General features: G+C 39.2%; 1 protein-coding gene across 1 annotated transcript in view; it reads left to right on the forward strand.

Moving 5' to 3' along the window:
- SLC9A4 (solute carrier family 9 member A4) overlaps positions 1 to 25,915 on the forward strand; it is a 48,290-nt gene that overhangs the window by 12,672 nt on the left and 9,703 nt on the right. The window contains exons 3-11 of the mRNA XM_072135881.1: positions 9,051 to 9,310; positions 9,961 to 10,178; positions 10,744 to 10,946; positions 11,028 to 11,114; positions 15,179 to 15,249; positions 15,461 to 15,619; positions 24,077 to 24,167; positions 24,495 to 24,614; positions 24,777 to 24,861. Coding sequence (XP_071991982.1) covers positions 9,051 to 9,310; positions 9,961 to 10,178; positions 10,744 to 10,946; positions 11,028 to 11,114; positions 15,179 to 15,249; positions 15,461 to 15,619; positions 24,077 to 24,167; positions 24,495 to 24,614; positions 24,777 to 24,861 — 1,294 coding nt within the window. The remainder of the gene's footprint in view (positions 1 to 9,050; positions 9,311 to 9,960; positions 10,179 to 10,743; positions 10,947 to 11,027; positions 11,115 to 15,178; positions 15,250 to 15,460; positions 15,620 to 24,076; positions 24,168 to 24,494; positions 24,615 to 24,776; positions 24,862 to 25,915) is intronic.

Consider the following 25,915-nt stretch of genomic DNA (forward strand, 5'->3'; position numbering starts at 1 on the left):
TGCCGGCAAAGCTGCCGGCAGCCTCAAAAAGATAGCGACGCATGGGCGCCGCCATCTTACCTGGAATCGCTGCTCCCCCAGGGGCAGCGATCCGTCTCCATGGTAGCCTCGGGTCTTCCGAAGACCCGAGGCTATTTCGTTTTAACCCCTTCATTACAATGTGCTGATAGCACATTGTAATGAATGAGGAGGAAAATCCCCATATACTGCCATACTGTAGTATGGCAGTATATGATAGGATCGATCAGACAACCTAGGGTTAAAGTACCCTAGAGAGTCTGAAAAATAGTATAAATAAAAATAAAAAAAAGTGTAAAAAAAAAATTATAATAAAAAAACATTAAATTTCAAATCACCCCCCTTTCCCTAGAACTGACATAAATATAAATAAACAGTAAAAATCATAAACACATCAGGTATCGACGCGTCCGAAAATGCCCGATCTATCAAAATATGATAACGGTTTTTACAATGCGTTTAACCCCGTTACGGAAAATAGCGCCCAAAGTTGAAAATGGCACTTTTTTGCCATTTTGAAAAATATAAAAAAATCTATAAAAAGTGATCAAAAGGTCATACAGTCCTAAAAATGATATCATTGAACATATTATCAAATTTCGCAAAAAATGACACCACCCACAGCTCCGTACACCAAAGTATAAAAAAGTTATTAGCGCCAGAAGTTGGCAAAATCAAAAAAAATAATTTTTGTACAGGAGGTTTTAATTTTTGTAAATGTATGAAAACATTATAAAACCTATACAAATTTGGTATCCCCTTAATCGTATCGACCCAAAGAATAGAGTAGACATGTCATTTGGGGCGCTCAGTGAAAGACGTAATATCCAAGCCCACAAGAAAATGGCGCAAATGCATTTTCATTGCATTTGGAATTTTTTTCCCGCTTCCGAGTACATGGCATGTAATATTTAATACCATCACTATGAAGTGCAATTTGTTACGCAGAAAACAAGCCATCACACAGCTCTTTACGTGTAAAAATAAAAAAGTTATAGATTTTTGAAGGTGGGGAGTGAAAAATGGACATGAAAAAACAGGAAAGGGCCCGTAACCGGTTAATCCCCTTCCCTCCGGTACTTGAAGAAGATGAAGTCGCCGCTCTGAACGCACTTTTTTCATGACTTTTACACCTTTTTATATACTTTCTTTCAACAACTAGGTGTGCTTTTTCATAAGATAATACGGCTTGATAGAAAAGGGAATGACCAAAAATGCAACAATGTGTACCAAAATAATGCCAGAAACAAAATTGTTACCCATAGTAGGAGTCACCAACCGGAACCGCCAATGGCTGGGGGCCCTGGGCACTTTGCCTGGGCATTTTGCCAGCCCTGCTGGCAGGGATCCAGGGAAGTAAAAATATAGAATTATAAGGAATTGAAAATGCTTAAAGAAAGGACAAAGGCATCTTTGAAATGAAGGTGTAATGGGGCTTTGGGACTCCTCTTTAGTGAAAAATTAGGTCCCTGAAGACAGGTTAACCTTTAACAATCAGGCCCTGTTTTGCATTTCCATTTTTCACTCCCCACCTTCAAAAATCTATAATTTTATTTATTTTTCCATGGAAATTGCTGTGGGCTTATTTTCTGTGTGACAAATTGCACTTCATAGTGACAGTAATTAATATTTCATGCCATGTACTGGGAAAAATTCCAAATGCAGTGAAATTGGTGAAAGAATGCATTTGCACCATTTTATTGTGGGCTTGGATTTTACAGCTTTCACTGTGCGCCCCAAATGACATATCTCTTTTTTTTTTCTTTGGGTTGGTGCGGTCACAGGGATACCAAATTTATATAGGTTTTATAATGTTTCATACATTCTCAATAATGAGAACCTTCTGTACAAAAAAAAAACAAAACAACTTTTCATACTTCAGTGCACAGAGCTGTGAGGAGTGTAATTTTTTGTGAATTTTGATAATGTTTTCAATGCTACCATTTTAAGGACTATGCCGCCTCTTGATTACTTTTTATTGAATTTTGTATCTTTTTAAAAGTGCTGTACTGTACTGAACTGTATATTTTAACATTGTAATCAACCAGCCAGAACTTTTTTGGTCTCTGTGACAATTGGATTTTTAAAATGTTGGGTTGTCATAAGAATCAGGATTAACACAAAAGCTTCATTACAGACACATTTGATAACTGTTACAGCTGTTTATTGTAGCCTAGGACTAAAGTACAATAAGTTACCAATATCCAGTGGTCCGTAGGAGGTCGTATGTAAGTCGAGTGTTCTTAAGTAGGGGACCGCCTGTATATCTAGTCAATCTGGAGAAAAAAATTTAACAAACACAAGAGCTACATAATACCAGCACCAGCATTATATGTCTGTAATGAAGAAAATTTGAGATAATTATGTGCAAGCCGGTGGCAAAAACATTAAGCTCAGCCTCGGCTTACTGCCACTAAATTCACAGGACATGTTAGTAGTGAATGTTGCAGAAAAACATTTTTAAAATCGGGTACAAAATCTTCTGTGTGAACATAACCGTGCCTTGCTGTATTTGAACAGGTGATCAAAGTGAACATAAATATGTTTGGTCTTAGCTTCAGCTTTACCTAGATCCTAGTGTTATTCCCGTGAACTAATTTTCTGTCCTTAGTCTATACACGTACAAATACTGTCTGTACTCTTTGATAGTTAGATAAGTTTCAAATCAATGTTTGAAAGCAAAGTGCTTTTCCTGGAGGAGGAATTCATGGTCATTTAAGCGCACTGTTTTGCATAGTACATTTTGTTTTTAATGTGTGTTCTTCACAAATACATAAGGAAAAAATATTGATTGCTTTAAAATACATCCCTGTTCAGTGCAGATCTTCTGAAAAAATGCTTTGCAATTACTTAGAAACACAAAGATTTGTACAAAAAAAGAGATGGTACAGATGGTATATAGTTTCAGCTAAGTATCTTAATAAATACCAGATATAGTGATTTCTTTGATAAGCAAACTGTATTGCGGCTGTTTAGAAACAGAAAAAAAATATGGTTAAGGAAAACACAGACACAGACAGTGAGTCCTAAGGATAGAACAACCTAGCTGTCCCTGTCTACTTGCTGAGCCTATCCAAGATGGTAGGAGATAAGTGGTCAATGTTCCCTACCAAAACAAACACAGAAGAATAGTCATATATGTGGGTCAAAACCAAGAGGAAAACAGTCAAACAGATTCTCAAAAACAAACAATGGTAAGAAGCACTGACAAGTGGGAAGACAATACCCATATGAGATATATACAGTGTACGTACAGGATAGGTTCATTAGGTTTGTTTTTCAGTTAAATTTTTATGTAAATCAAAACATTTTACAAAATATTTTTTTTACAAAAAAAAAAAATTCTCAACATTTTGGTCATCATGGGGACAAGGATTAACAGTGAAGTTTCATTGAAGACAACTTACAGATGATCATTGTCACGGGTGGCATATTGCTGGTCGCGGGCTCACCCGTGTCACTCGGGGCCTCGCAGGTGCGGCGCCAGCACAACTCACCTCTCCCCGTTCCAGATCCACAGCCAAGCGCCATGCGCGTCCCCGTCTCCTAGGGCGCGGAATTTTCAGGAAATTTAAAGGGCCAGCGCACCGCTGATTGGTGCGCTGGCTGAACACCTCCACCTTTAAAAATCCAGCACCTCCCCTCCTGCTTTGACGGATCTTTGTGCCTTGAGCCTTGGAGAAAGCTGTTTTGATGCCTTGCCCTGTTCCTATGAATTTCCGTTGTGACCCTGGTTCCGTTTCTGACTTCGCTCCTTTGCCGTCTGCCCTGACCTGTTGCTACGACTCTGACTCCGCTCCTGTGCTTCCTGACCTCCTGTCTGTCCCCGACTACAAGATTGCCTGCCTTTTCTGTACCTCGACCTTGGCTGCCACTGCGGACAATTCACGCCTGTGGAACGACCTGGTGGTACCACGCCGCAGCAAGTCCAACCCGCTTTGCGGCGGCTCTGGTGAAAACCGGGTGCCACTTAGACTCCGGTCTCAGGTAGTGGCTTATGTCATCGTCCATAGTGGCTCAGAGGATCCACAACCACTGAGCCTGACAATCATTATATACTTGATATAAAGTACAGTGAACTATCAGCATCCAAAAAGCTTGACCAGAGGTAAACGGAGTGGGCAGATAGGGCTATCTGTAACTAGGGGTCATCTGTAAGTCAGAGACTGCCTGTATTAGAGTACTGCCCCAAAGAGTGATTAGACCAGGTCCCCGAAATACAGACTAGTATGGGAGAAATCTGAGTGAAGTAGATATCGGTCCATCACAGCTAGTTTAACCATCTGCAGATCAGGTGGTGGGGTTGAAATCAACAACCAGGAGTGAAATATTAGAAACTTGCTTCCATATTTTCTGGGACTGGCTGCCTTTGCTCCATTAAGGTTTTCTATCTTTTGCCTACCATGGTATATTTTCATAACCAAAAATAACCGCAGTTTATAGAATTCCTGTTTGTCATATTTTATCAACCACTTAATCTTCCATTTCACAAAACTGAAAATCTCCAACTATCTCACTTTTATCAGATATGAAAAGGAATGATCATCCTGTCATTGTTCCACTTAGTCTTAGTCAATAATAAAGAATATATACTTTCCCAGCATTCTACCATTACCTTAGACATTTCCTTTGTAAAATTCTAGGTTTCTTTGTACTAATTTTAGCGTATTGTATTGACACATATACATTTTTGTTGTTTGCTAATGTTCTTGTTAAACATATGGAAATCAACAAAACTTTGTATAAGGCTGGTTGGTTTTTAGCAGAATATCAAATCTGAGGTTTTTTTTCTTTAACTGTATAATGAAATTAAGACAATCACACAGCACATAATGAATAATGAAACCTAGATATAATAATGTGAAAACAAAGCAAAGTATATATCTCCATATTCAGATAAAAAACAGAATTGCATCATACAGTCATATCGGGCGCTCAGCCTGTGCAGTGTGACGTGTTGAATCAAAAAGTGTACAAATATGTCTAATAAAGAAAACATACAAGTTTAGACTCTTACAGACAAAAAATGGGAACCCATGGTAATGTGTACTCAAACCCCCACCCCAGCAGACGTGGATAATTACATTGATTACAAGGGGAAACAAGGAAGGAAAGTATCTCATCAGCGTCTCCTGGTGTAGTGATTATGTCTAAGGCAATAGGTTAGAGAGTGAGTCTCGATATCTGCGAAGGTAGTAATTAGTACGGTTAGATTCGCACCATGTTTCCCATATTTGATAAAATTTATCCGGGAAGTTCCTATGCTTTAAAATTATAGGGGAACATAGGGAACAAGTTCGGAAGTGCCATACCAACCTCTAATTTGGGTCGCTGCAGGGTTGCCAGACTAAGTTTAGATCTAGAATTCCCCCATATAAATCGCCCTGTACAGGAATGCAGTTCCTTAACAAATTTATATGTCCAGTTACCCATAGAGGAAGGGATTTCCAGGCTTTGAATTTGTACTGACGAATGTCATTAGGGGGTCCGTAATCTGCTGTGATGAGTGCTGATGGGCTTTGAAAATGAGTTTTCCTAAGTATTTAAAGGATGTCACTAGTTTTAGCAGGAGAAACAGAAATACATTTGAAAGAATGGCACTCACCAGTATCCTGTAAGTAATTTCTTCTTTTATTATGGAAAAAACAATACGTACAAAGGCAGTGGGGGTATGATGTTCACAGAAAGGCGACGGACGTTTCTCGCTACTCGCGCTTCTTCCGGCCTCTTGCTATGCACGGAGGCCGGAAGAAGCAAGATTAGCACGAAACAGCCGCCTTTCTGTGAATATTATACCCCCTCTCCCTCCCTTGCATGTCCTATTTTTGTAGTGATGAGTGATGCAGACCCCAGAATGTAGTCAATACAAGACAGGGAGTGAAATGAAGGGCTATAAAAAGAGAAGGCCTGTAGCTGTGTCCAATGCTGGAAGCTGCAGCTCTAATCCTGGTTGTTCTGTGTGAACTCACTAGAAGTATGAGGCACACACTGTCTATGTCACTCAGTATGTAATTGATATGTTGAGGCCTAGGAGGCCTGTAGCAAAAGCATGTGCTCTGAGGTGACGCTCCTCAGTCAGGATCTGGACCTAAAGTGAGCAACTCCTCCCCTGACTAAGGGTTTTGTTAATCCCTGGTCAGGTGATCTCGATCTCCAATCACACTCCAGTTACAAAGGTGGAACATTATTGGATGACATCAGTAAACAGGTTAACCCTTGCCTATCCAGGCAGTATCTACCGCTGCATATTACCACTGTATCTACTGTATGGTACAAGTGCCCTATCACTGTCCACCATTCAAGATGGGCAGGATATGACATTGAATAAAGGGATGCGCCTCTCACGCAACCTCCTCTTGATATCAGCGACTGTGACCCTTCTTTTTTTTTCACCCAGAAAATCCTTCAGCTCCCTCTGGACTCCCACAAACCGGATATTGTTACGTCACAGGCCGTTCTCCAGATCATCTGCCTTCTGACTTTTCTTTAAGTTGCTCAGAAGTGGAGTTGAGATTGGTGATACCTATGCCAGCAGCAGCTCTGGTCTGGACTGGACTGATCGTGGAGGCAGCGGGGAGCATGCTTTATCTGTTGGATTTGGATCTTACGAATTTCTTCAGCTTCTCCGCTGCTTTCGATTTTGGTGGGCTCATTTCTATGGAGAAATTCTAGTTCTAGGGAAAGAGGGTGATTTGCACTTTTAGGTTTAATTTTTTTTAAACTTTTTACTATTTTTCTATTTTTGCTATTTTTCTGATTGGTGCTACCATATTACTGACATACTACAGTATTGCAGTATATGTGGATTTTATACATAATGTATTACAATGTTTCACTGGAACATTGAAACAGATCTTCAGGAACCATAGAGCTGTGGGTCTTATACATTATACAGCAAACACCCGTTTGTATGGAGAGGGCTCAGCCCGTTCTCCTATTCCATTGTTTATATTGATGAAAATGTTGCTGCAGCTAGTGTCATTTTAACCTTTATAATTGACAGAAGGGGACCTTCTGAACGGAAGGTGAGCGGAAAACCTATTTATAGTATCTTTTATACTCTTCTATAATGAAATAGCATAATGGAAAATTAAGCACTCGTGTGAAGTTAGCCTAAACTTTGCAGTATAATAGAAATAAAAACGAAAGCTTGTATACTGTAAGCTTGGCTCTGTTTTTATTTATGATTTAAGTTTGGTTCTGGTACCGCATCTATCTAGTTAGCTTGGTTGTGGTTGTGCAATTATGTAGCAAACTTGTTTTTGGGACCACATCAGTGTAGCGAGTTTTGTTCTGGCACTGTATCTGTGTAGTGCGTTTGGCTTCAGCAGCAGATGAAGTAGATTGAATGTGTTTATTGGTTTGTTGCAGCGTTTTATTGATGGGGTATTTTTTTTTAAACAATTTTTAAAACATTTTTATTATAATAATATGTAAAAAATGTATTGTTGTTTTGTATTGTGCGCCGTATGTGAGTTATTATGTATACAATACTTTAGTAGTAAGCCTGCTTTTGGTTGTATCTAAGTAGATGCTAAGCGTAATGCTTGTTCTATGTATATGTGGTGTACTTGGTTCTGGTATGTATCTAAGTAATAAACTTCATCTGGTATTGCATCTATGTGGTAAACTTAGTTTTAGATGTAGATCTAAGTTGTAAGTTTGATTTGGCACTATATCTATAGATTGGATCTGACACTGTATATTCTTGGTTCTGGAATCTGTAGCTGGTAATAACTATTTTGAAACTTTATACTGTTAAGGGGGCCCACAATCTTCATACAGCCCAGGGATCATTGTAGCATAAATCCGCCCCTACCTTCAGCATATAACATAAAGACCCCTGCGGTGGAAGTACAAAATGTCCTGAGGAGAGATTGAGTTAAAGGAGTTAAACTTTACTCCTCATTCCCTTAGTGATGATGCTAACATGATAAATATAATGTTTAATCCCTTACTTTGCAGATTTACTCAGCTGTTCCTATCACTGCATTACATGGTTCAGCTCTATGGGTGGGCAGTAGCTGAGCAGACATTCCCTGATTCCTCTGTGATATGGTCATACACAAGATGCTGTGTGCTGACAATGTGCTTAGATTATTGTGGTACAGGGTTTAGCTACACTTTCATTTAGCTTCTGAAGTTTCTACTAATATCTGACACATAGATAGAAAGCGAGGCAGCTCAGAGTCATGATATGGATATAAGATTGCTAAACACTCAGCTCTACTATGCCCTCCCTCCTTAGATGAAGACACTTATCTTGTTTGTAGAGCTAGTTTCCTCTTCACACTGCTAGACAGCTAATTTTGTCTTTGAGTAAATACTCCTTTAAACAATACAAGTGCTTCTAAAGCATTTTCGGACAATACAGTCAGTTGGAACTCGCATCACATGGTGAATAGTCATTACTTAAAGTAAAACCTATATGACCTTATCCCTAAATAGCATCCACAAGGGGTGGTGTGGAATTACTAGGGGCCCAAATCAAAACTATGTTGGGGGAGCATTTCTATGGTTAGTGCTCTATGTTTTGCCATAACTTTAATCTGTATTACCAGCCCATGATTGCCGATACAATTTAAAGTGTGGGTTAACTGATCAATAAGAAGTAGCTTAATTCTAGAACTGTGTAGGGTGATTTGTAGGTGGCAAGCAATTGATTTGATTGCATGAAAAATAAATCTTGAAATGTAAATCATGTGTAAATGCCAACGGTTTATTTGAAGACTAAAGTGGCCAAGGGAAAGTTGCCTAATTTTTCAGGTTCTTTCATACTTTTGTCAATAAACTTGCCTCTCTGTGCATAAAAAATGTATAACACAAGTATGTTTTATACTGTATATATATTTGATCTGCAGCTAGACATCCATGAGAAAAAATGTTCCCACATCATAAAAGTTATAATCAGAGCAATTAATTTAGAGTGTAATATTTGACACCATTAAAATACTCTTATAACCTTGATAAATGTATATGTTTATAAAAGGACTCCAAATTTATAGACTACTAATGTATACCTTTTCCCTCAGGTGCTTTACAACATTTTTATATCATTTACTCAAATGCACACTTATGAGGAAATTGAAGCAGTAGATGTTCTTGCTGGTATAGGGCGATTTTTTATGGTTGGCATTGGAGGAGTGTTTTTTGGGATCATTTTTGGATTCCTATCAGCTTTAATCACACGTTTCACCAGGAACATCACTTCTATTGAGCCTCTTCTTGTTTTCATGTTCAGCTACCTCTCCTATCTCTCAGCAGAAGCATTTTACCTCTCTGGAATCCTGTCGTGAGTATTATACTGTGATATTACTTCTTGGCAAACTGCTTTTTATCATAATATTAATTACAGCATGTTTCATATGTTTATATATGTTACATGTTTTCATATTCCTAATATTTGCCACCCCTTTACCATAGGCAGGTTTCCTCTTAGAAATAGTTTCTATTAATAGAACATTCTTCTATAGGAACATTTCATAACTCTGTGAATAACAGTGAGACTCTATATTTAGTAGATTTTCCAGAATAGATACAGTTGAAAATCAATGGGGCACATTTACTAAGAGTAGAGCCAACTGCACTAAATGCAGTTTGCCTGTGGATAGTGCACAGGGGCGCCAGATCATGATTTCTGCCGCACATTCTTCACGAATTTGGATCTTCCTGCATTGCCCTGACAGAGTGCAGCAACTTTTTTCTTGTGTACCTTTAACATGGGGCGTGCAACACAATTCTGTCGGACTTTGCATGATAAATCTGGCGCACGGTCCAGCTGAGCACTCGAACGCCCCTAATTTGTGTTGCATGATACGTAGTACAGCTGCGCCACAAAAGGGTCACGTGCGACACAGATGTGGTACAGGCAATTCTTAAATACCTTTGTCATCAGTTTTCACCTAAAAGAACATTTTATGATCTTTTTTTTATGCTCAACAGTATGACAGCCTGTGCAATGACCATGAAAAAGTATATTGAAAAAAACATCTCAAAGAATTCAAGTATTACCATAAAATACTTCATGAAGATGTTGAGCAGCGTGAGCGAAACTCTAATATTTATCTTCATGGGTGTCTCTACAATTGGAAAAAATCATGAATGGAATTGGCCTTTTGTCGTCTTCACATTACTCTTTTGTCTCATTTGGAGAGCATTAAGTAAGACATTTCTCATTGACTATTATATATAATACTGTTTAGTTTTGTCATACATGAGCAGGAAAAAAAATATTTTATGATACATTTTCTAATAACGATTCTAAAGTAATGTTTAACTTTCTAATACCGTACTTTAGTGTTTTTGTGCAGGTTCTGTTGTTTTATGTTGATTTCTACATTTGTATTTGTAGATGAACTCAGTTGGTTGTGTTCAGAATAGGAGGTTGTTCATCACCTCCCTGTTTATGTGACTTGTATGTTATCAGGGCTGTTACTATCTTAAAAGCTGTTAGGTTGAAGTTCCACCTTCAGGTGTCCAACTTATCACACATTAAAAAATCTAAATTTGTAAACTAGAAGCACCAAAATGCATTTTGGTTCATTTTAAACCAAGGTTCATTTCTAACCACAGTAGTGAATCTTATACTATTGGTAACAGAATCCTAATGGTGCTTAATACACAGAGGTAATACATCTAGGTGATAGGTTTTCAGCGCTCATCAAAGAGGAGGGTTTGTGACTCTTGCACAGAAATATCTTTTTACCAATCTTCTATCTATTGTAGGTGTTTTCCTTTTGTTTTCCATCATAAACCGTTTCCGTACATACCCATTCACTATGAAGGACCAGTTCATCATTGCCTATAGTGGTTTACGCGGTGCCAGCAGCTTTTCGCTGGTGTTTTTGCTACCTGTTTTATTATTTCCAAAAAAGAAAATGTTTATCACATCTACCATTGTGGTAATATACTTCACAGTGTTTATCATGGTAAGAGTCAAATATAATACATTTGCATTATATATATCATACAGAAAACCTGCAATATTTAATGTGTAATTTTTATTACAGGGAATTACAATTGGACCATTGGTTAGATGGCTTAATGTGAAAAGAACCTCCCGAAAAGAAACAATTAACCATGAGATTCATACACGAGTAAGAATATGACACACTGATGTGATATATTTAATATTTACATGTGTGACAACATATAAGACTACAGACTACATTGATTTGTCAGGTCAGGGAACTCAGATGTGAATATGCAGGCTCCTTTGTATTTTGCTTCTTTTCTGATCAGCTGCTTTATTTTGATTCTTTTTCAAATTCTAAAGCTTTGAAGAATGGATATAATATATTTTATGTGAAATTTGAATGGAACGTAGGGTAGCTTTTGTAATTTATGTCCTCTTAACCCCTTAAACACCTGGCCCTTTTTTGTTTTTTCATTTCCATTTTTTACTCCCCACCATCAAAAATCAAACTTTTTTATTTTTACATGTAAAGAGCTCTGTGAGGGCTTGCTTTCTGTGTAACAAGTTGCACTTTATAGTGATTGTACTTAATATACCATGCCGTGTACTCGGAAGAGGGAAAAAAATACCAAATTCAGTGAAAATGGGGAAAAAACACATTTGCACCAGTTTTTTGTGGGCTTGGATTTTACAGCTTTCACTGTGCACCCCTATTGACATGTCTACTTTATTCTTTCACCTAATTGTACACTGTTTGTGAAATTATAAGATTATTACAAAATGAGACATTTAATATATGTAATTCACTATGATTCTGATATCACGATATGTATTTTGACGGGTTATAACTTTGATTACAAACCCCAATCTCCAACCAATGGGGGAGGGTATTGGCCTATAAATGTTTGTAAGCTTGGTTGCTCACATTAGGGCGTGTACTCGGAAGCAGAAAAAAAATTCTGAAGGCAGTGAAAATGGTGAAAAAATGCATTTGCACCGTTTTTTTGTGTGCTTGGATTTTACGGCTTTCACTGTGCACCCCAAATAACATGTCTATTTTATTATTTGGGTCAGTACGATCATGGGGATAACTCATTTGCATAAGTTTTATAATGTTTTCATACATGTACAGAAATGAAAAACTCCAGTACAGAGCTGTGGATGGTGTCATTTTTTGTGACTTTTGATGATGTTTTCAATGATACCATCTTTAGGACTGTACAACCTTTTGATCACTTTTTATAGAATTTTTAAAATTTTTCAAAATGGCAAAAAAGTGCCATTTTTGACTTTGGGCTCTATTTGCCGTCAAGGGGGTTAAATGCAGTGAAAAAACGTTATTATATTTTGATCAGGCATTTTCAGACGGGTCAATGCCTAATGTGCAAATAACACATTGTAATGAGGAATGGAAGAACCGAGGCTGTTATAGTGACGATTGCCGATTCTTAATGACGTCACAGGGAGCGATGATCTTCACCAAGATGAAGCCGCCGGCAGCTTTGCAATATGCAGCAAAGACTTACCGGCTATGGAGAGGGCTCAGCCTGTGACCCCTCTTCATGCACCTGCACCTGACGCGCCATGCTATTGTGGCGTGCATCGGGAAGAGGTTAAAGAGCAACCGTCATTTTAAAAACTTTTGATATGTTATAGAACATGCAATTTTAAGCCCCTTTGCAATTGGATTGGTTACCTGAATCTTGCTCCTTCCTCTTATATTCTGTAGACTTCCACCAGTTATCAATGACACCTCAGATGACGCTTCCCGTACTCACTGAGCTGTATACAGAGAAAGACTATACATGTGAGACACCCTCTCTCCCTGCTCTCAACTGTTTACCTCATGGCTCAGTACTCCAGCACTCTACTCCAGGCTAAAGGGCCAGCGTGCTGATAATTGGCCACCTGCCCTAAAAAAAATCCTGCTCCTTCCTGTGTCCCCTGCCGGGATCTTTTGGGCTTCTATGCCTGAGATAAAGATTGTTCCTTGCCCTGTGCATTTATCCTGAATTCCCGTTGTGACTTTTATTCCGTTCCTGACTTCGCTCCTGTGCTGCCTGTCCTGACCTACTTCCACGTCCCTGACTCTGATACTCTGCTACCTGTCCCCCACCACGGTTTTGCCTTATGACTTTGTACTACGCATTGGCCACCACCGTGGACAAAGTAACGCCTGGGGAGCGACCTGATGGTACCACACTGCAGCAAGTCAAACCCACTTTGCGGTGGGCTCTGGTGTAAACCGGGAACCAGTTAGACTCTGCTCCCAGGTGTCGGCTTACATCATCATCCGCGGTGGTCCAGTGGGTCCACTACCCCTGGTTCCTGACAGCAGTGATATGTATATATGTATATATATACATGGATAAATAGATTTAAACAAATCAAGACATCATACACAGAAAAGGTCCTCCAATGGTCAAATAACTAAATATACATGATAAAAAGATCACCTTAGACCTGTATAGAGGTATAGGAGGTATAGTCCTCAGAACAAGTCAAGGGATTTTGTTAAATACAAGAATTGCACATTACCCAGAGGAATAACAGAGGACAAGGGACACATACACAGGTATATACACACAAAGGGTGGACACCACCTGACATGTGTTTTGCCTTGCTTTGTCAAGGGTAAGTGTGTCTAAATACATGTGTATGTGTCCATTGTCCTCTGTTATTCCTCTGGGTAATGTGCAATACTTGTTTTTAAGAAAATACCTTGAATTTTTCTGAGGACTAGACCTTCTATACCTTTATACAGGGTAAAAGTGATCTATTTATCATGTATATTTATGTATATATCAGAAGAGCTGGAGCAGCACTCCAGATAAGGGATGCAAAGTCCAGACGGCCAGTGGCAGAGGTCCTCAATCAATAATCCAAATGCATTTTTATGAAGGATTCTCAGAGGTGGAGGGTGGTCCTTAGTCCGATAGGAGGTGCCCTTTACTTATGTATTCACTTAATTGTACACTGTTTGTGAAATTTTAAGATACTTACACAATGAGACATTTAATATATGTAATTCACTATGATTTTGATATCACAATATGTATTTTGACGTGTTATAACTTCGATTACACACCCCAATCTTCAACCAATGGGGGAGGATATTGGCCTATAAATGTTTGTCAGCTGGTTGATCACATTAGGAAGAAGACATCCTGTTGTCACTTTAATTGTTGGAGTGCAGCCCAATCCCTGGACTATTAATATATATATTTAGTTATTTCACCATTGGTGGAATTTTCCTGGGTATATTCTGTGTCTTTTTAAATGCATTTGTTTTAATTGATCTAATAAAGTGTTATTTTTTCCTTTTTTTGTGGTGTTATTTGGTTTTAGTAACAATCTATTTAATCTAATGTGTTTGTGTGTCTGTGCCCCCTATTACTTGTATCAGCGTTCACTCTTCTCTAGTTACAAAAGTTATAATACTGAAACTTTTCTTGTCATTGAATAAAACCTCATGTTTTCCCGTATGTAAATTAATGAGCCTCATAAGGAGCGGTCACATGTTGTATTTTGGTTGCATTTTCATTGCGTTTTGAAACGCATTACAACAGCTGAGGAGAGGTGATTTGCCTAATTAAATTCCTGTTAACATTTGAGTTTACAAAATGCAATGTAAATGTGATGTTAACATATGCGTTAACCACACATTGACACTTGCATTTTGTACATGCGTTAACATATCAATTTGTCAGCACAAATGTTAATAGTAATGTAATAAGGCAAATTAACTCTTCTCAGCTGTTGTAATGCGTTTCAAAATGCAATAAAAATGGAACCAAAATGCAACATGTGATTGCACCCTTAGCTACAAGCTCCACACTCACCTGTGTGGGTGTGTCTAAGATACACAAGCTATGGTCTCATTGGTCAGCAGCACATGCTTGTGATGATGTCACAGGAGGCAGGTTTCACTCCTCCATCTTACTGATTGCAGTTCTTTTTAGTGGTGGAAACCATGGTTGCTATCGGCCAAAAAAGGTCCTTAATGGGGACTGAGAGGCAAAATACTCCAAATGTTTATTAAATTCCACCAGTTATATGCCCCATGTATTTTAATTCTAAGAATGCTATTTTTCTATGCCCTATTATTATTTCACCATAATGTTAAAATGTGCCACATGTGAGTGTAATGAAAATATACATTCGGTCCTGTACTATTCTGTATTCTAATTTGGACCCCCCTTAACTCAATATTCAGGCAATTATTTCTACAACTTTTCTTATCAGCTAATGGATCATCTGAAAACAGGAATAACTGATATATGTGGCCACTGGGGACACTATCAAATGAGGGAGAAGTAAGTATTTTAGAAATTTTAACAATAATATCCATTTGGCAGTTTTCATCATACAATAAAAAAACATTAGTTCACCCAACTGCAAATGTTTTTAAAAATTTCAGGCATATACACATATTTATGTATGTAAGCCGATAAACTATTGAAGAAACATAAATGAATTCATATAAATTTGGTTATATAAGATTTCATTGACATATTTGCATTTCAGATTTAAAAAAGTTGACCATAAGTTTCTAAGAAAAGTACTTGTTCGTGAAAATCAGCCTAAATCAAAAATTCTGGACCTCCACCGAAAGCTTGAAATCAAGCAAGCCATTGAGATGACTAGGTTTGGAATGAACAGAGATATTTCACAGACCTCATTTGAGTAAGTTGGATTTTTAATAGCAGTGTCATACTACCATACACTGGGATTATACTACCTATATTATCCTTATAGACACCTGCCATATAGAGATTTTCTGACCTAGTCATTGAGCCATCACAATGTGGACTTTGTCACTTTTTTCTGCTTTCAGCACATCAACCTCAAGAATTATCACAAATAGTTTATACATAGGATAGACCATCAATATCTGATGGTAGTGTGTCAACAACAGTCCCATGCATGGATCAGTTGTTTAGCCCTTCATAATCATGTGACTTGGTACCATTGGTTTGATGCTCCATGTAGAGGCCGGAAGCTGTCACAGTATACAGGGCCGACACTAGGAATTTTGGGCCCGGTGATTGGCATGATTTGTGCCCCCCCCCCCTTTTCCCCACACATACGTTTCCCATGTTATGTTTGCTATTATAGTGTAGTAGTGTAAGTTGAAGACTATCATGGGTTTTAACCCCTTAACGCTGAAGCCACTTTTCACCTTCCTGACACGGCCCATTTTTTAAAATCTGACATGTGTCTATTTAAGTGGTTATAACTTTGGAACGCTTTAACATATCCAGTTGATTTTGAGATTGTTTTTTCGTGACACGTTGTACTTCATGCTGGTTGAGAAATTTAAGCAATATATTTAGTATTTATTTATGAAATAAATGGAAATTTGGCAAAAATTTTGAGAAAAACAATGTTTTCCAAATTCAAAATTTTCTACTTTTTGGAAAGTGGGTCATATCACTAAAATAACTTGATAACTAACATTTTCCATATGTCTGCTTTAACTTGGCATCATTTTTCAAACATCTTTTCCTTTTTTTAGGATGTTAGGAGGCTTATAACTTTAGGTGCAATTTTTCAGATTTTCACAAAAATCATCAAAACCTACTTTTGGAGGGTCAATTTAGTTAGAAGTGACTTTATAAGGCCTACATGACAGAAAACCCCCACAAATTACACCATTTTAGAAACTACACCCCTCAAAATATTCAAAACAACCTTTGGGAATTTTGTTAACCCTTTGAGCGTTTCATGAGGGTGAAAGATAAATGAAAGTGAAATTAGAGAAATGTAATTTTATCTTACTATAGATTCATTGAACACTAAAATTTGCACCTTCACAATGGGTTAAAAAGGAAAATGCATTTTACAATGTTTAGGTCAATTCCTCCTGAGTATGCCAATACCCATTTTGTCACTGTACACTGCTGTACGGGCACAGGGGGGCACCTGGAAGGGAAAGAGCGTTGTTTCGTTTTTGCAGGGCAAATATGGCTGAAAAAGTTTTCATGTGTCAGGATGCATTTGGAGAGCCATAATGGTACCAAAACAGAGAAAAGCCCCAACATGAGACACCATTTTGGAAAGTACACCCCTTGGAGAGTTTAGCAGCGTGTAATTTGTGTATTTTCCCCAACAGGTGTTTGATTCAATTAGGCCCCAAAAGTGAAAAAAGGTGAACATTTTCTCAAAAAAGTCACTTTTACCCCAAATTTTTGTAAGCCACAAGGGATAAAAGATAAAACAACCCCATAAATGTGTAAAACTATTTCTCCTAAGCACAGAACTGCACCACTTTTGCATATAAAGTGTTGTATGGGTGCACAGTAGGGCTCAGAAGGGAAAGAGGGGCTTCGGCCTTTTAGAAGCCAGATTTGACAATCATCCTTTATGTGTGTCAGGATGCATTTGGAGAGCCCCAGTGGTACCAAAACAGAGGGGAACCCCAACAAGTGTCACCATTTTGGAAAGTGCACCCTTTGGAGAATTCAGCAAGGTGTGATATGTGTATTTTCCCCTACAGGTGTTTGCTTCAATTAGGTCCCTAAAAGGAAAAAAGTGAACATTTTCCCAAAAAAGTCACTTTTACGGCTAATTTTTGTATCCCATAAGGCATTAAAGATGAAACAACCCCAAAAAATGTGTACTAGCATTTCTCCCGAGTATAAAATTGCCCCACACATGCAAATAAAATGTTGTATGGGTACGCAGTGAAGCTCAGAAGGGAAAGAGGGGCATTGGCCTTTTAGAAGCCAAATTTGACAGACATCCTTTACATGTGTCAGGATGCATTTAGAGAGCTGTAGTGGTACCAAAACAGAGCGGAACCCCAACAAGTATCACCATTTTGGAAAGCACACCCCTTAGAGAATTTAGCAAGGTGTAATATGTGTATTTGTCCGTAAAGGTGTTTGATTTAATTAGGACTTAAATAGATAAAAGGTGAACATTTTCCTATAAAGGTCATTTTACTCCTAATTTTATATAGCCACAAGGGATAAAAAAATGTAATAACCCCTCAAAATGTCTAAACCTATTTCTCTCAAGTGTAGAAGTACCCCACATGTGTATATAAAATGTTGTATGGGCGCACAGTAAAAGGAAAGGGGAATGTTTGACTTTTAGAAGCCAGATTTGACAGAAATGTTTGACATGCATTTGGAGAACCCTAGTGGTATAAAACGGATAAGAATCCGAAAAGTGACCTTAATCTTTGAATGCACACCCCTTAGAGAATTTTGCAATGTGTAATATATGTATTTGCCCCTACAGGTGAATGATCCAATTAGGCCTAATCATTAAAAAGGTGAAAATTTTCCTATAAATGTCACTTTACCTCTAATTTTTGTAAGCCACAAGGGATAATATATTAAATAACCCCAAAAAGGTGTAAAACTATTTCTCCCGAGTGTAGAAGTACCCCACATGTGCATATAAAATGTATTATGGGCGCACAGTAGAGGAAAAGAGGAATGTTTGTCTTTTAGTGGCCAAATTTGCAAGAAATCCTTCACATGTGTCAGGATACATTTGGAGAGCCGTAGTGGTACCAAAACAGAGGAAAACCCGAAAAGTGACCCTAATTGTTGAATGTACACCCCTTGGGGAATATAGCAAGGTGTAATATGTGGTGTAGTGTAATAGACGTGGTGAAATGAGCATTTTGAACATACAGGTGGTTTCCAAATACGATGTGCGATGGAGTCCAAGATGGAAATTTCAATTATTTCTGGAAAGTTCAGTGCCCGTTATGTGGTGCCCCTTATGAAATAATGGAGGGGTATAGGGAGCAACGGGACATAACAGTTGTTACAATTATTCATTTTACCGAAATTAATTCACAATAGGTTGGGCGTGAATTGTGAATGTCTAGTGTATAAGGAGGTAGAATATACCAGGGGACCAACTAAACTTTTGTCACTCTGGAGTTGTCGCAGGTCTCTTAGTAGTATGTAGTGTCCATCCTAACTCCTCTTTTGGAACAGACTCTTTATTGAGTCCTATCATTAGAAGCAGCAGAATTCACCGGGAAAATGCTGTCCTGGCAAAACACAGGAACATCTAAACCAGAGGTACTGGGGCCCGTCCTTCTTGTCCCAATATTAGTTTCCTAATATCTTTCTCTTGAAAACGGAGAAATGATACGGCAGGACATGCACATTGGAACAGCACGTAAGAGTTGTACAGCATCATCTGAACAATGTGCACGGCCAGCGCTTTTCTTCGTTTTAGTAGGGAAATTATCGCCAAGTGTTGCTCTTATTCACCCTAGCGATGCCCATTGTGACGAATATTGCTGCTTTTGGCTGGACCAAATCGACCAGCCAATAGCGGCAAAACATGGACAGAGGAGGGCAACAAAACCCCTCTGGACCGCAAGGCACAATTGGTGGCTTTCAGGAACAGCCGCCACCCTGCCCCGACCATCGTGTCTACAGACATGGTGACCGGTATTACTGACATCATAAGTAAATTCGCTGCTATTGGCTCGTCTGAATTGATGAGCCAATAGCAGCGATAATAAACTGGGGTTGTGTGGGGGGAACGTAACCCTTCTGGTCCATGGGGCAGGATGGATGGCTGTCAGGAACAGCCGCCGTCTTACCCCAATCAGTGAACAGCCGCCGTCTTACCCTGACCGGTGTTGTAAAGTCACTACTCGCCGCACCGTTCTATAACAACGCTCGTTGGGAATAGGCTATACAATCTTTATTTATTTTTTAAGCAATTTAGACAAAAAAGGGCTTATTTTTTGCGAGACGAGATGCACTGTAAAAAAAACTTAATTTTAGTGGGTTTTTAGCTTATTGAAGCAATTTTATTAACTTTTTACGTGTGGAGGAAAATAAAATCATCAATTCTTGTTTTGGATTTTTAGCATTTTTTGGGGGGGGGGTGTTCACTGTAGCATAACAATAATATATTATCTTTATTCTACGGATCACTACGATTACGGTGATACCTCATTTATATAGTTTTATTTTTATTTTTCCAATTTTATTGAAGGAAAACTAGAATAGAAAAAATTGCATTTGTTTTAGTATTGCCATTTTTATAGCGGCATAATTATAGTATTTTTTGGTTTACGGAGCTGGTTGTGAGCTTATTTTTTGCGTAACAAGTTGCTCTTTTTATTGGTATCATTTTGGTGCTTGTAACTTTTTCGGATCACTTTTTAGAACATTTTTTGTAAAGCAATTTGATAAAAAGTTTTAATTTTTGGCAAGTTTTTGGGGTTTTTTTTTTACCACGTTCACCGAGCGGGTCCAATTATGATTAGGATTTATTGTACAGATTGTTACGGACGCAGCGATACCAAATAAGTGGGGTTTTTTCGTGATTTAGTGTTTTTTATACTTTATTACTTGTGTAAAGGGAAATGTGGTGTTTGGGGGGACTTTCACTTTCTTTTATTATTTATTTTTATTGTAAAAAACCTTTATTTATTTATTTTTACTTTTTTTACAGTAACTGACATCTAAGCTTGAACAAGTGATCTTCTGATCACTTGTTCAAGCTTTTTTACAGATTACACAGTGCAATACAGATGTATTGCACTGTGTAATGTAAGACACTGAGCATGCTGCGCATGCCCAGTGCCTTACAGCCGGGTCCTGCCAGAAGGCACGGACCCGGCTTCCGGATCAAGATCTTGCAGCCCCGGGCACCGGCAGTCCCGGGGCTGCGATCTGAGCAGCGGACCCCCCCGGTACGCGCCGCGGGGGGGTCCGATTCAGGTAATGTAGACATTTAAATGCCTCTAACACGCCGCGGTCAGCGCGACCGCGGCGTGTTAGGGGTTAACACCCGCGATCGGAGAAATCTCCGATCGCGGGTGTTAGAGGCGGATGTCAGCTATAATATATAGCCGACACCCGCAGCTTCTGGCGCCGGCTCCGTTCAGGAGCCGGCGCCAGAAGCTTGACGTAATAGTACTGCATTTTGCGGGAACGCACCTCCCGCGATGCAGTACTATTACGTCAAATGTCGGGAAGGGGTTAAAGAGATTATGGCCTCCCCAATAATCTAGAGTTTTCAAAGTAAATCTACCACTTAGAATAGCTCAATTTAAACCATGGACACTTACATTTAGATGAGCAAACCCTGATGCAGACACTTCTCTTTTTTTTTCATAAAGCCTTGTCAATTCTTCACAAATAGCCTTTATATTTTATTCCATGGATTTGGATATGCTGCTGCAGAAAAGTGTGGTCCAGGGTAATACCAGCATTAATTGAATATATACTAACTGATGATTTCTTTGGTTGGAGGGGTCTCTTTAATTTTTTTCTACCTGGCCATGTCAGCTTCTTCAATCCACAACTTTTCTCTGTAGATTTAGCTATAGATTTAGCCTTCTTAATAAAATATATTCACAGTGCCTACACAATAGCTAATACAGGTACTGTACCCCTCAGTAGCCACAGTGTAGAAAAAAGTCAGTGTCCCTGCTGTAGCCAAAAGTCACAGAGCTCCCCACTGTAGTAAAAAAGCATGCCCCCCACATTAGCCATGTCACTGTGCCCCCCACAGAAGCAAATAGTCACAGTGGCCCCCACAGTTGCCAATAGTCACAGTGGTCCCGCAGTTTCCAAAAGTCCCAGGTCCTCCCACAGTACAAACCAAAAAGGGTGTTCCCTAATATACCAAATAGATGTAATCCAAAGCTGCATTCTAAAAACAACAACCACTATGTTAGGGGCAGGAGGGGAAAAGAAAGGCAGACATAGATTGTCAACCCTGAAAAAGAACCCACCAGACATTCCCTTCCTACTTATTTGAAACCACCCCACATGGTGGGCAGTAACTAGACAACAGTCCATGCTTAATTCTCATTGATAACTACAGACAAGACAAACAAATGAAAGAAATTTACCAGAGCCAATTCAAGAGTACAACAAAGTACCAAATTTACAGACAAAATGTTAACCAGGAAGGCAAGCCAATGAGTCAGAAGATAAGAGAGAATACATGCAAGCTTGATCAAGTGTGAACTTTACCAAACACTGAGAAAAGGTTGTAGCCACAACACAAAAGGTTCACATGCGACACATGTGGCTCGGGCACTTCTTAAATACATTGCAAGAATTTTGCAAGAATCCCCCCAGAATACTGGTGCAAGCAGATTAGTAAATGTGCTCCTATGTTTTCAGGAATGCCATGTAGATGATGCAGGATTTGACTAATAAACTGTTAAGCACTAGGCAGTTTCTTGATGGGTGCCAGATGGCACATTTTAGAGACTGAATCACAAAGCACCCAAATAACAGTTTGTCCATGGGAGACTGGCAAAACTGTAATAAAATACATAAAATGTGGACCCAGGGCTTCTTAGGAAGATGAGGCTGTTGAAGGTGCCTGTACTCTTCATTTCATCTTAGTTCTGGCACATAATTCACATGCTTCCAAAAACTCCTGAACATCACGTGACCACAAGGGCCACCAATATGATCTTGCCACCAGATATTTAGTGCCAGCAATACCAGGATGACCCGTTAAAACAGAACAATGAATTTCTTCCAGCAATCATAGGTGAAGGTTGGGAGACACAAACAATTTAGCCACAGGAGTATTTGTAAGTGCTAGATACTGGGAAGTAGAAATAGACGTGGCGAGATCACGATCAATGACAACTTTTTGGTACTGCTAGTCCAACAACTATGTGAAAGGGTATCTGTTATAATTTTTTTAGTGCCAGGATGGTATGTGACAACAAAATTAAAATGAGTAAAGCCTATCTGATCAGTGATAATAGTAACTCTGTTTTTCGCTCCCTCAAAGAATTCTCTCCGTGAACACCCATTTCATGGCAAAAAGCTCTTGATTGCCCACGTCATAATTGCATTCAAAAGAAGAGAACTTCCTTGAGAAGAAAGCCACAGAATTTAGATTAGTAATAGACTCCACCCCTGAGACAAAATGGCTCCCACTTTTACTTCAAACTCTTCAACCTCCACTACAAAGAGATAATTCTAATCAGTTTGTAGCTACACTGGCATGCTAACATAAGACTTCTTGAGATGCGCAAATGCTAGTTCAACTTCTGGAGACCAATGGTTGAAGCAGCGCTGTTTCTAGTAAGATCTATCAATGGCTTTGCCACAAAAGAACATTTTTTAATAAACTTGCAAACTTTAGGGCTGATGGGGCATTCCAGTTGTCAATAGCCTTGACCTTGAGTGGATCCATGCAAAATGATTCAGGTGGGCAAAATGTGATTCTTTGATGGTGCATTACACAATCCAAAGGGCATCACCAGTACTAAAATACCCCTTCTTATGTATTGAATACAGTCTTCCACTCATCCCCTTGTCTGATCTGATTTTAGAAACTGACTCCAATGCAATCAGATACCTCATTGCCAAAATGGCACCATGAATTACCACTCTGGCAATTAAGTTTTCCAGAGATTACTTGGTTCTGATGGGGCAGTCCCGCGGGTGACTAGTTCTCACAAGGAACTTATGTTAGGATGACCAACCCAGGCATCTTTAACAGATTCAGTAAATCCAAGTTTAACAAGCTGAGAAACTATCCAGGATCAAAATTTTTACCTTATGTCCATGAGGGGGAGGAGGTTGCCGGACTGCAAGAGGTAATGCAGCAGCTTTGGCTTTAAGTTACAGGGTTGCAGCTCACTCAGACACCAGGTTAGTTTAACCCTCCACCCGGTTTCCAAGATCTGGAATAAAGGCCATACTTACCCAGAAAGAAGGAGAGTACAATTGGGCTTGTAATAATGCCAGAGGCAGACTAGAAAAACAAAGAAAGACACACACTGTGAGCCCTGAAACTGAACCCACCAGACTTCCCCTACTTACTTGCTTAAAACTTCCAGTTCTCTGGACTTTCCTTACCTACGGGCTTGAAAGCTTCTGTGCTGACACTGACAAACTAAAAGAAGGTGGGATCCGAGGGCCATTCTCACCCCTGTGCAATCAGGGAGGGAGGGGGGAATACTGGGACACTGGTTTCCAGGCTCCCTCTAGTGGCCGGGTCCATGAGTGGAGTCCCTATATTTCCCCCCTGATGGTAGCCCTGACTGTTTCTACAGCTCCCATGCTACACTGCAGCAGAACATTTGAAACCTAGACACATACTACCCACTCAGGTTGGTAAGACTTAACAAATACCAAAATAATCAGTGTGTTCTTTTATAATTTCTAGAAATTATAAAAAAGGAAAACTTGCAAGCACAGAAGAAGTTGTACAGATGCAGAACATTTTAAAAAACAGTCTATATCGTGTTCGTCAAAGGGTAAGGTACAACTCATCCTAAATGTTGTTTTTGTGGCACACTTGTTCCCAGTGACTATGTGCTATGGAGCGGATGGCAGTCCATGTGTTGTATTAAAATAGTTCCTGGGAATGAAAATAGTTGCATAATACATTAGAGACTCCACAGACCTCAGAAAAAGTCTATAATATCAGTTTACAGCTCTATTCAGGTTATAGAGAGCTGTAAAAAACCTATATTTAGAAAGCCTAAAGAGATGACAAACTGAGATGATACCAAAAGTTCACAAGTTCAGGTTCTATGACTGCTTCTTTCTGAATTTTTTAGTTCTTCTTCCAATTATTCTAGACATCTTCATATGTGAAGTACAATTTACCAAAAGAGGACAATGAAAGGCAAAATAGTGAAATACTGAATCGTCGTTTTTCAGACATCAGGAAAGGAAGCAGCCTTCCATGGGGGAGACAGGTAAATGATATATAAGGGTAATAGTAACTTTTGTTTTTTGGTGTCATCCCAATAAAGCGCTTCTGAAATTTTGTAGCTTTTCATAGCTCACACAATCATAGAAGATTCATGGATTTAACATATGTTTAAAAGTTGGTTTTAAATTTATATCTCTTTTAATAGACGGAAGCACGGAATGTCCGCTTTTTATCTCTGCCTCATTACCGATATAAGCCAGGAAAATATTCTGTGCAAGAATCTCTCCAAGGTAATGTATTGCATTACAGGAAAACTTTGCTAGTATAAAAAATATATATTCCTCAACCAATTTCACAGGTACATAGAATCATGTCCCCATTGGGATTTTAAGCATGATCTGACATTGTGTTGTGACTGGTCATTTCCACCTCCACCTAGTAGAGGCAGCCTCTAACTTTCAAGAATGGCTTGGGGACAGGCTGCTTTTGAAATGTCCCACTATTTTCAAATTCTTGATCATTGTCCTGATCCTCCGTTGCTCTACTTTGGTCCATGGTCCCTCTTCTTTCTTCCCTTGTCCGTCTAGGCCATGTCATTCACTAAATTTATCAAATGTCCTAAAGTTGCTTAATAGGGTGGCTGGGTGTCAGAGGGTGATAGGTGTTAGCATTGGCTCTGTGGTGATTTTCTAGGGATGGTTGAGGATGAAACAAGTGTTTCTGTGTGAGGGGCAGAAGGAGGCAAGGAATATCACAGCACTTTGGGAGAGCAGCGGGGAGGGGATCAAACGGGTAGGGACCAAATGTGGCAAGAAAGGTGACTAGATGAGGCCTAAGTCACATCTGGTATCATAAAAGCAGACTAACTGGGCATTGAGGGGAATTGGGAAGTCCTACGGGGAGTCTATGGGGCAAAGAGGGTGTTATGGGATGGAGGACACTGCAACACCCTCGCCGATGCAATGGCGAGGTAGTGCTTGCGAATACGTCCCACCTGCATATACCCACATGACACTACATGGTCCTGACAGGACATAGGGATATTGCAGTGGTGAATCCTGCCTGGCAAGGCAGAGGTTAAGTATTTTGTATAATGCAAGATGCTATTGTCCAATGATATGCGTTACATCCTGTGCTCTGTAAGCTGAGATGTGATTGGAGGAGCAGCCACCACCTGACCAAAGGGAGGTAATAAAACCTCTGGCCAGGAAGGTTCTGGAGAACATTAGATGATTATTCTAGTGTGGAATCCTAGGAGAATCAGTGAGTGAGTGAGTAATCTCAGTCTAGCCCATACCAGAGCAGGAAGAGCCTAGCCCCTGCCTCTGAAGAGTGGAGCATTAG

This window comes from Engystomops pustulosus, chromosome 2, assembly GCF_040894005.1.
Source record: "Engystomops pustulosus chromosome 2, aEngPut4.maternal, whole genome shotgun sequence".
NCBI lineage: Eukaryota > Metazoa > Chordata > Amphibia > Anura > Leptodactylidae > Engystomops > Engystomops pustulosus.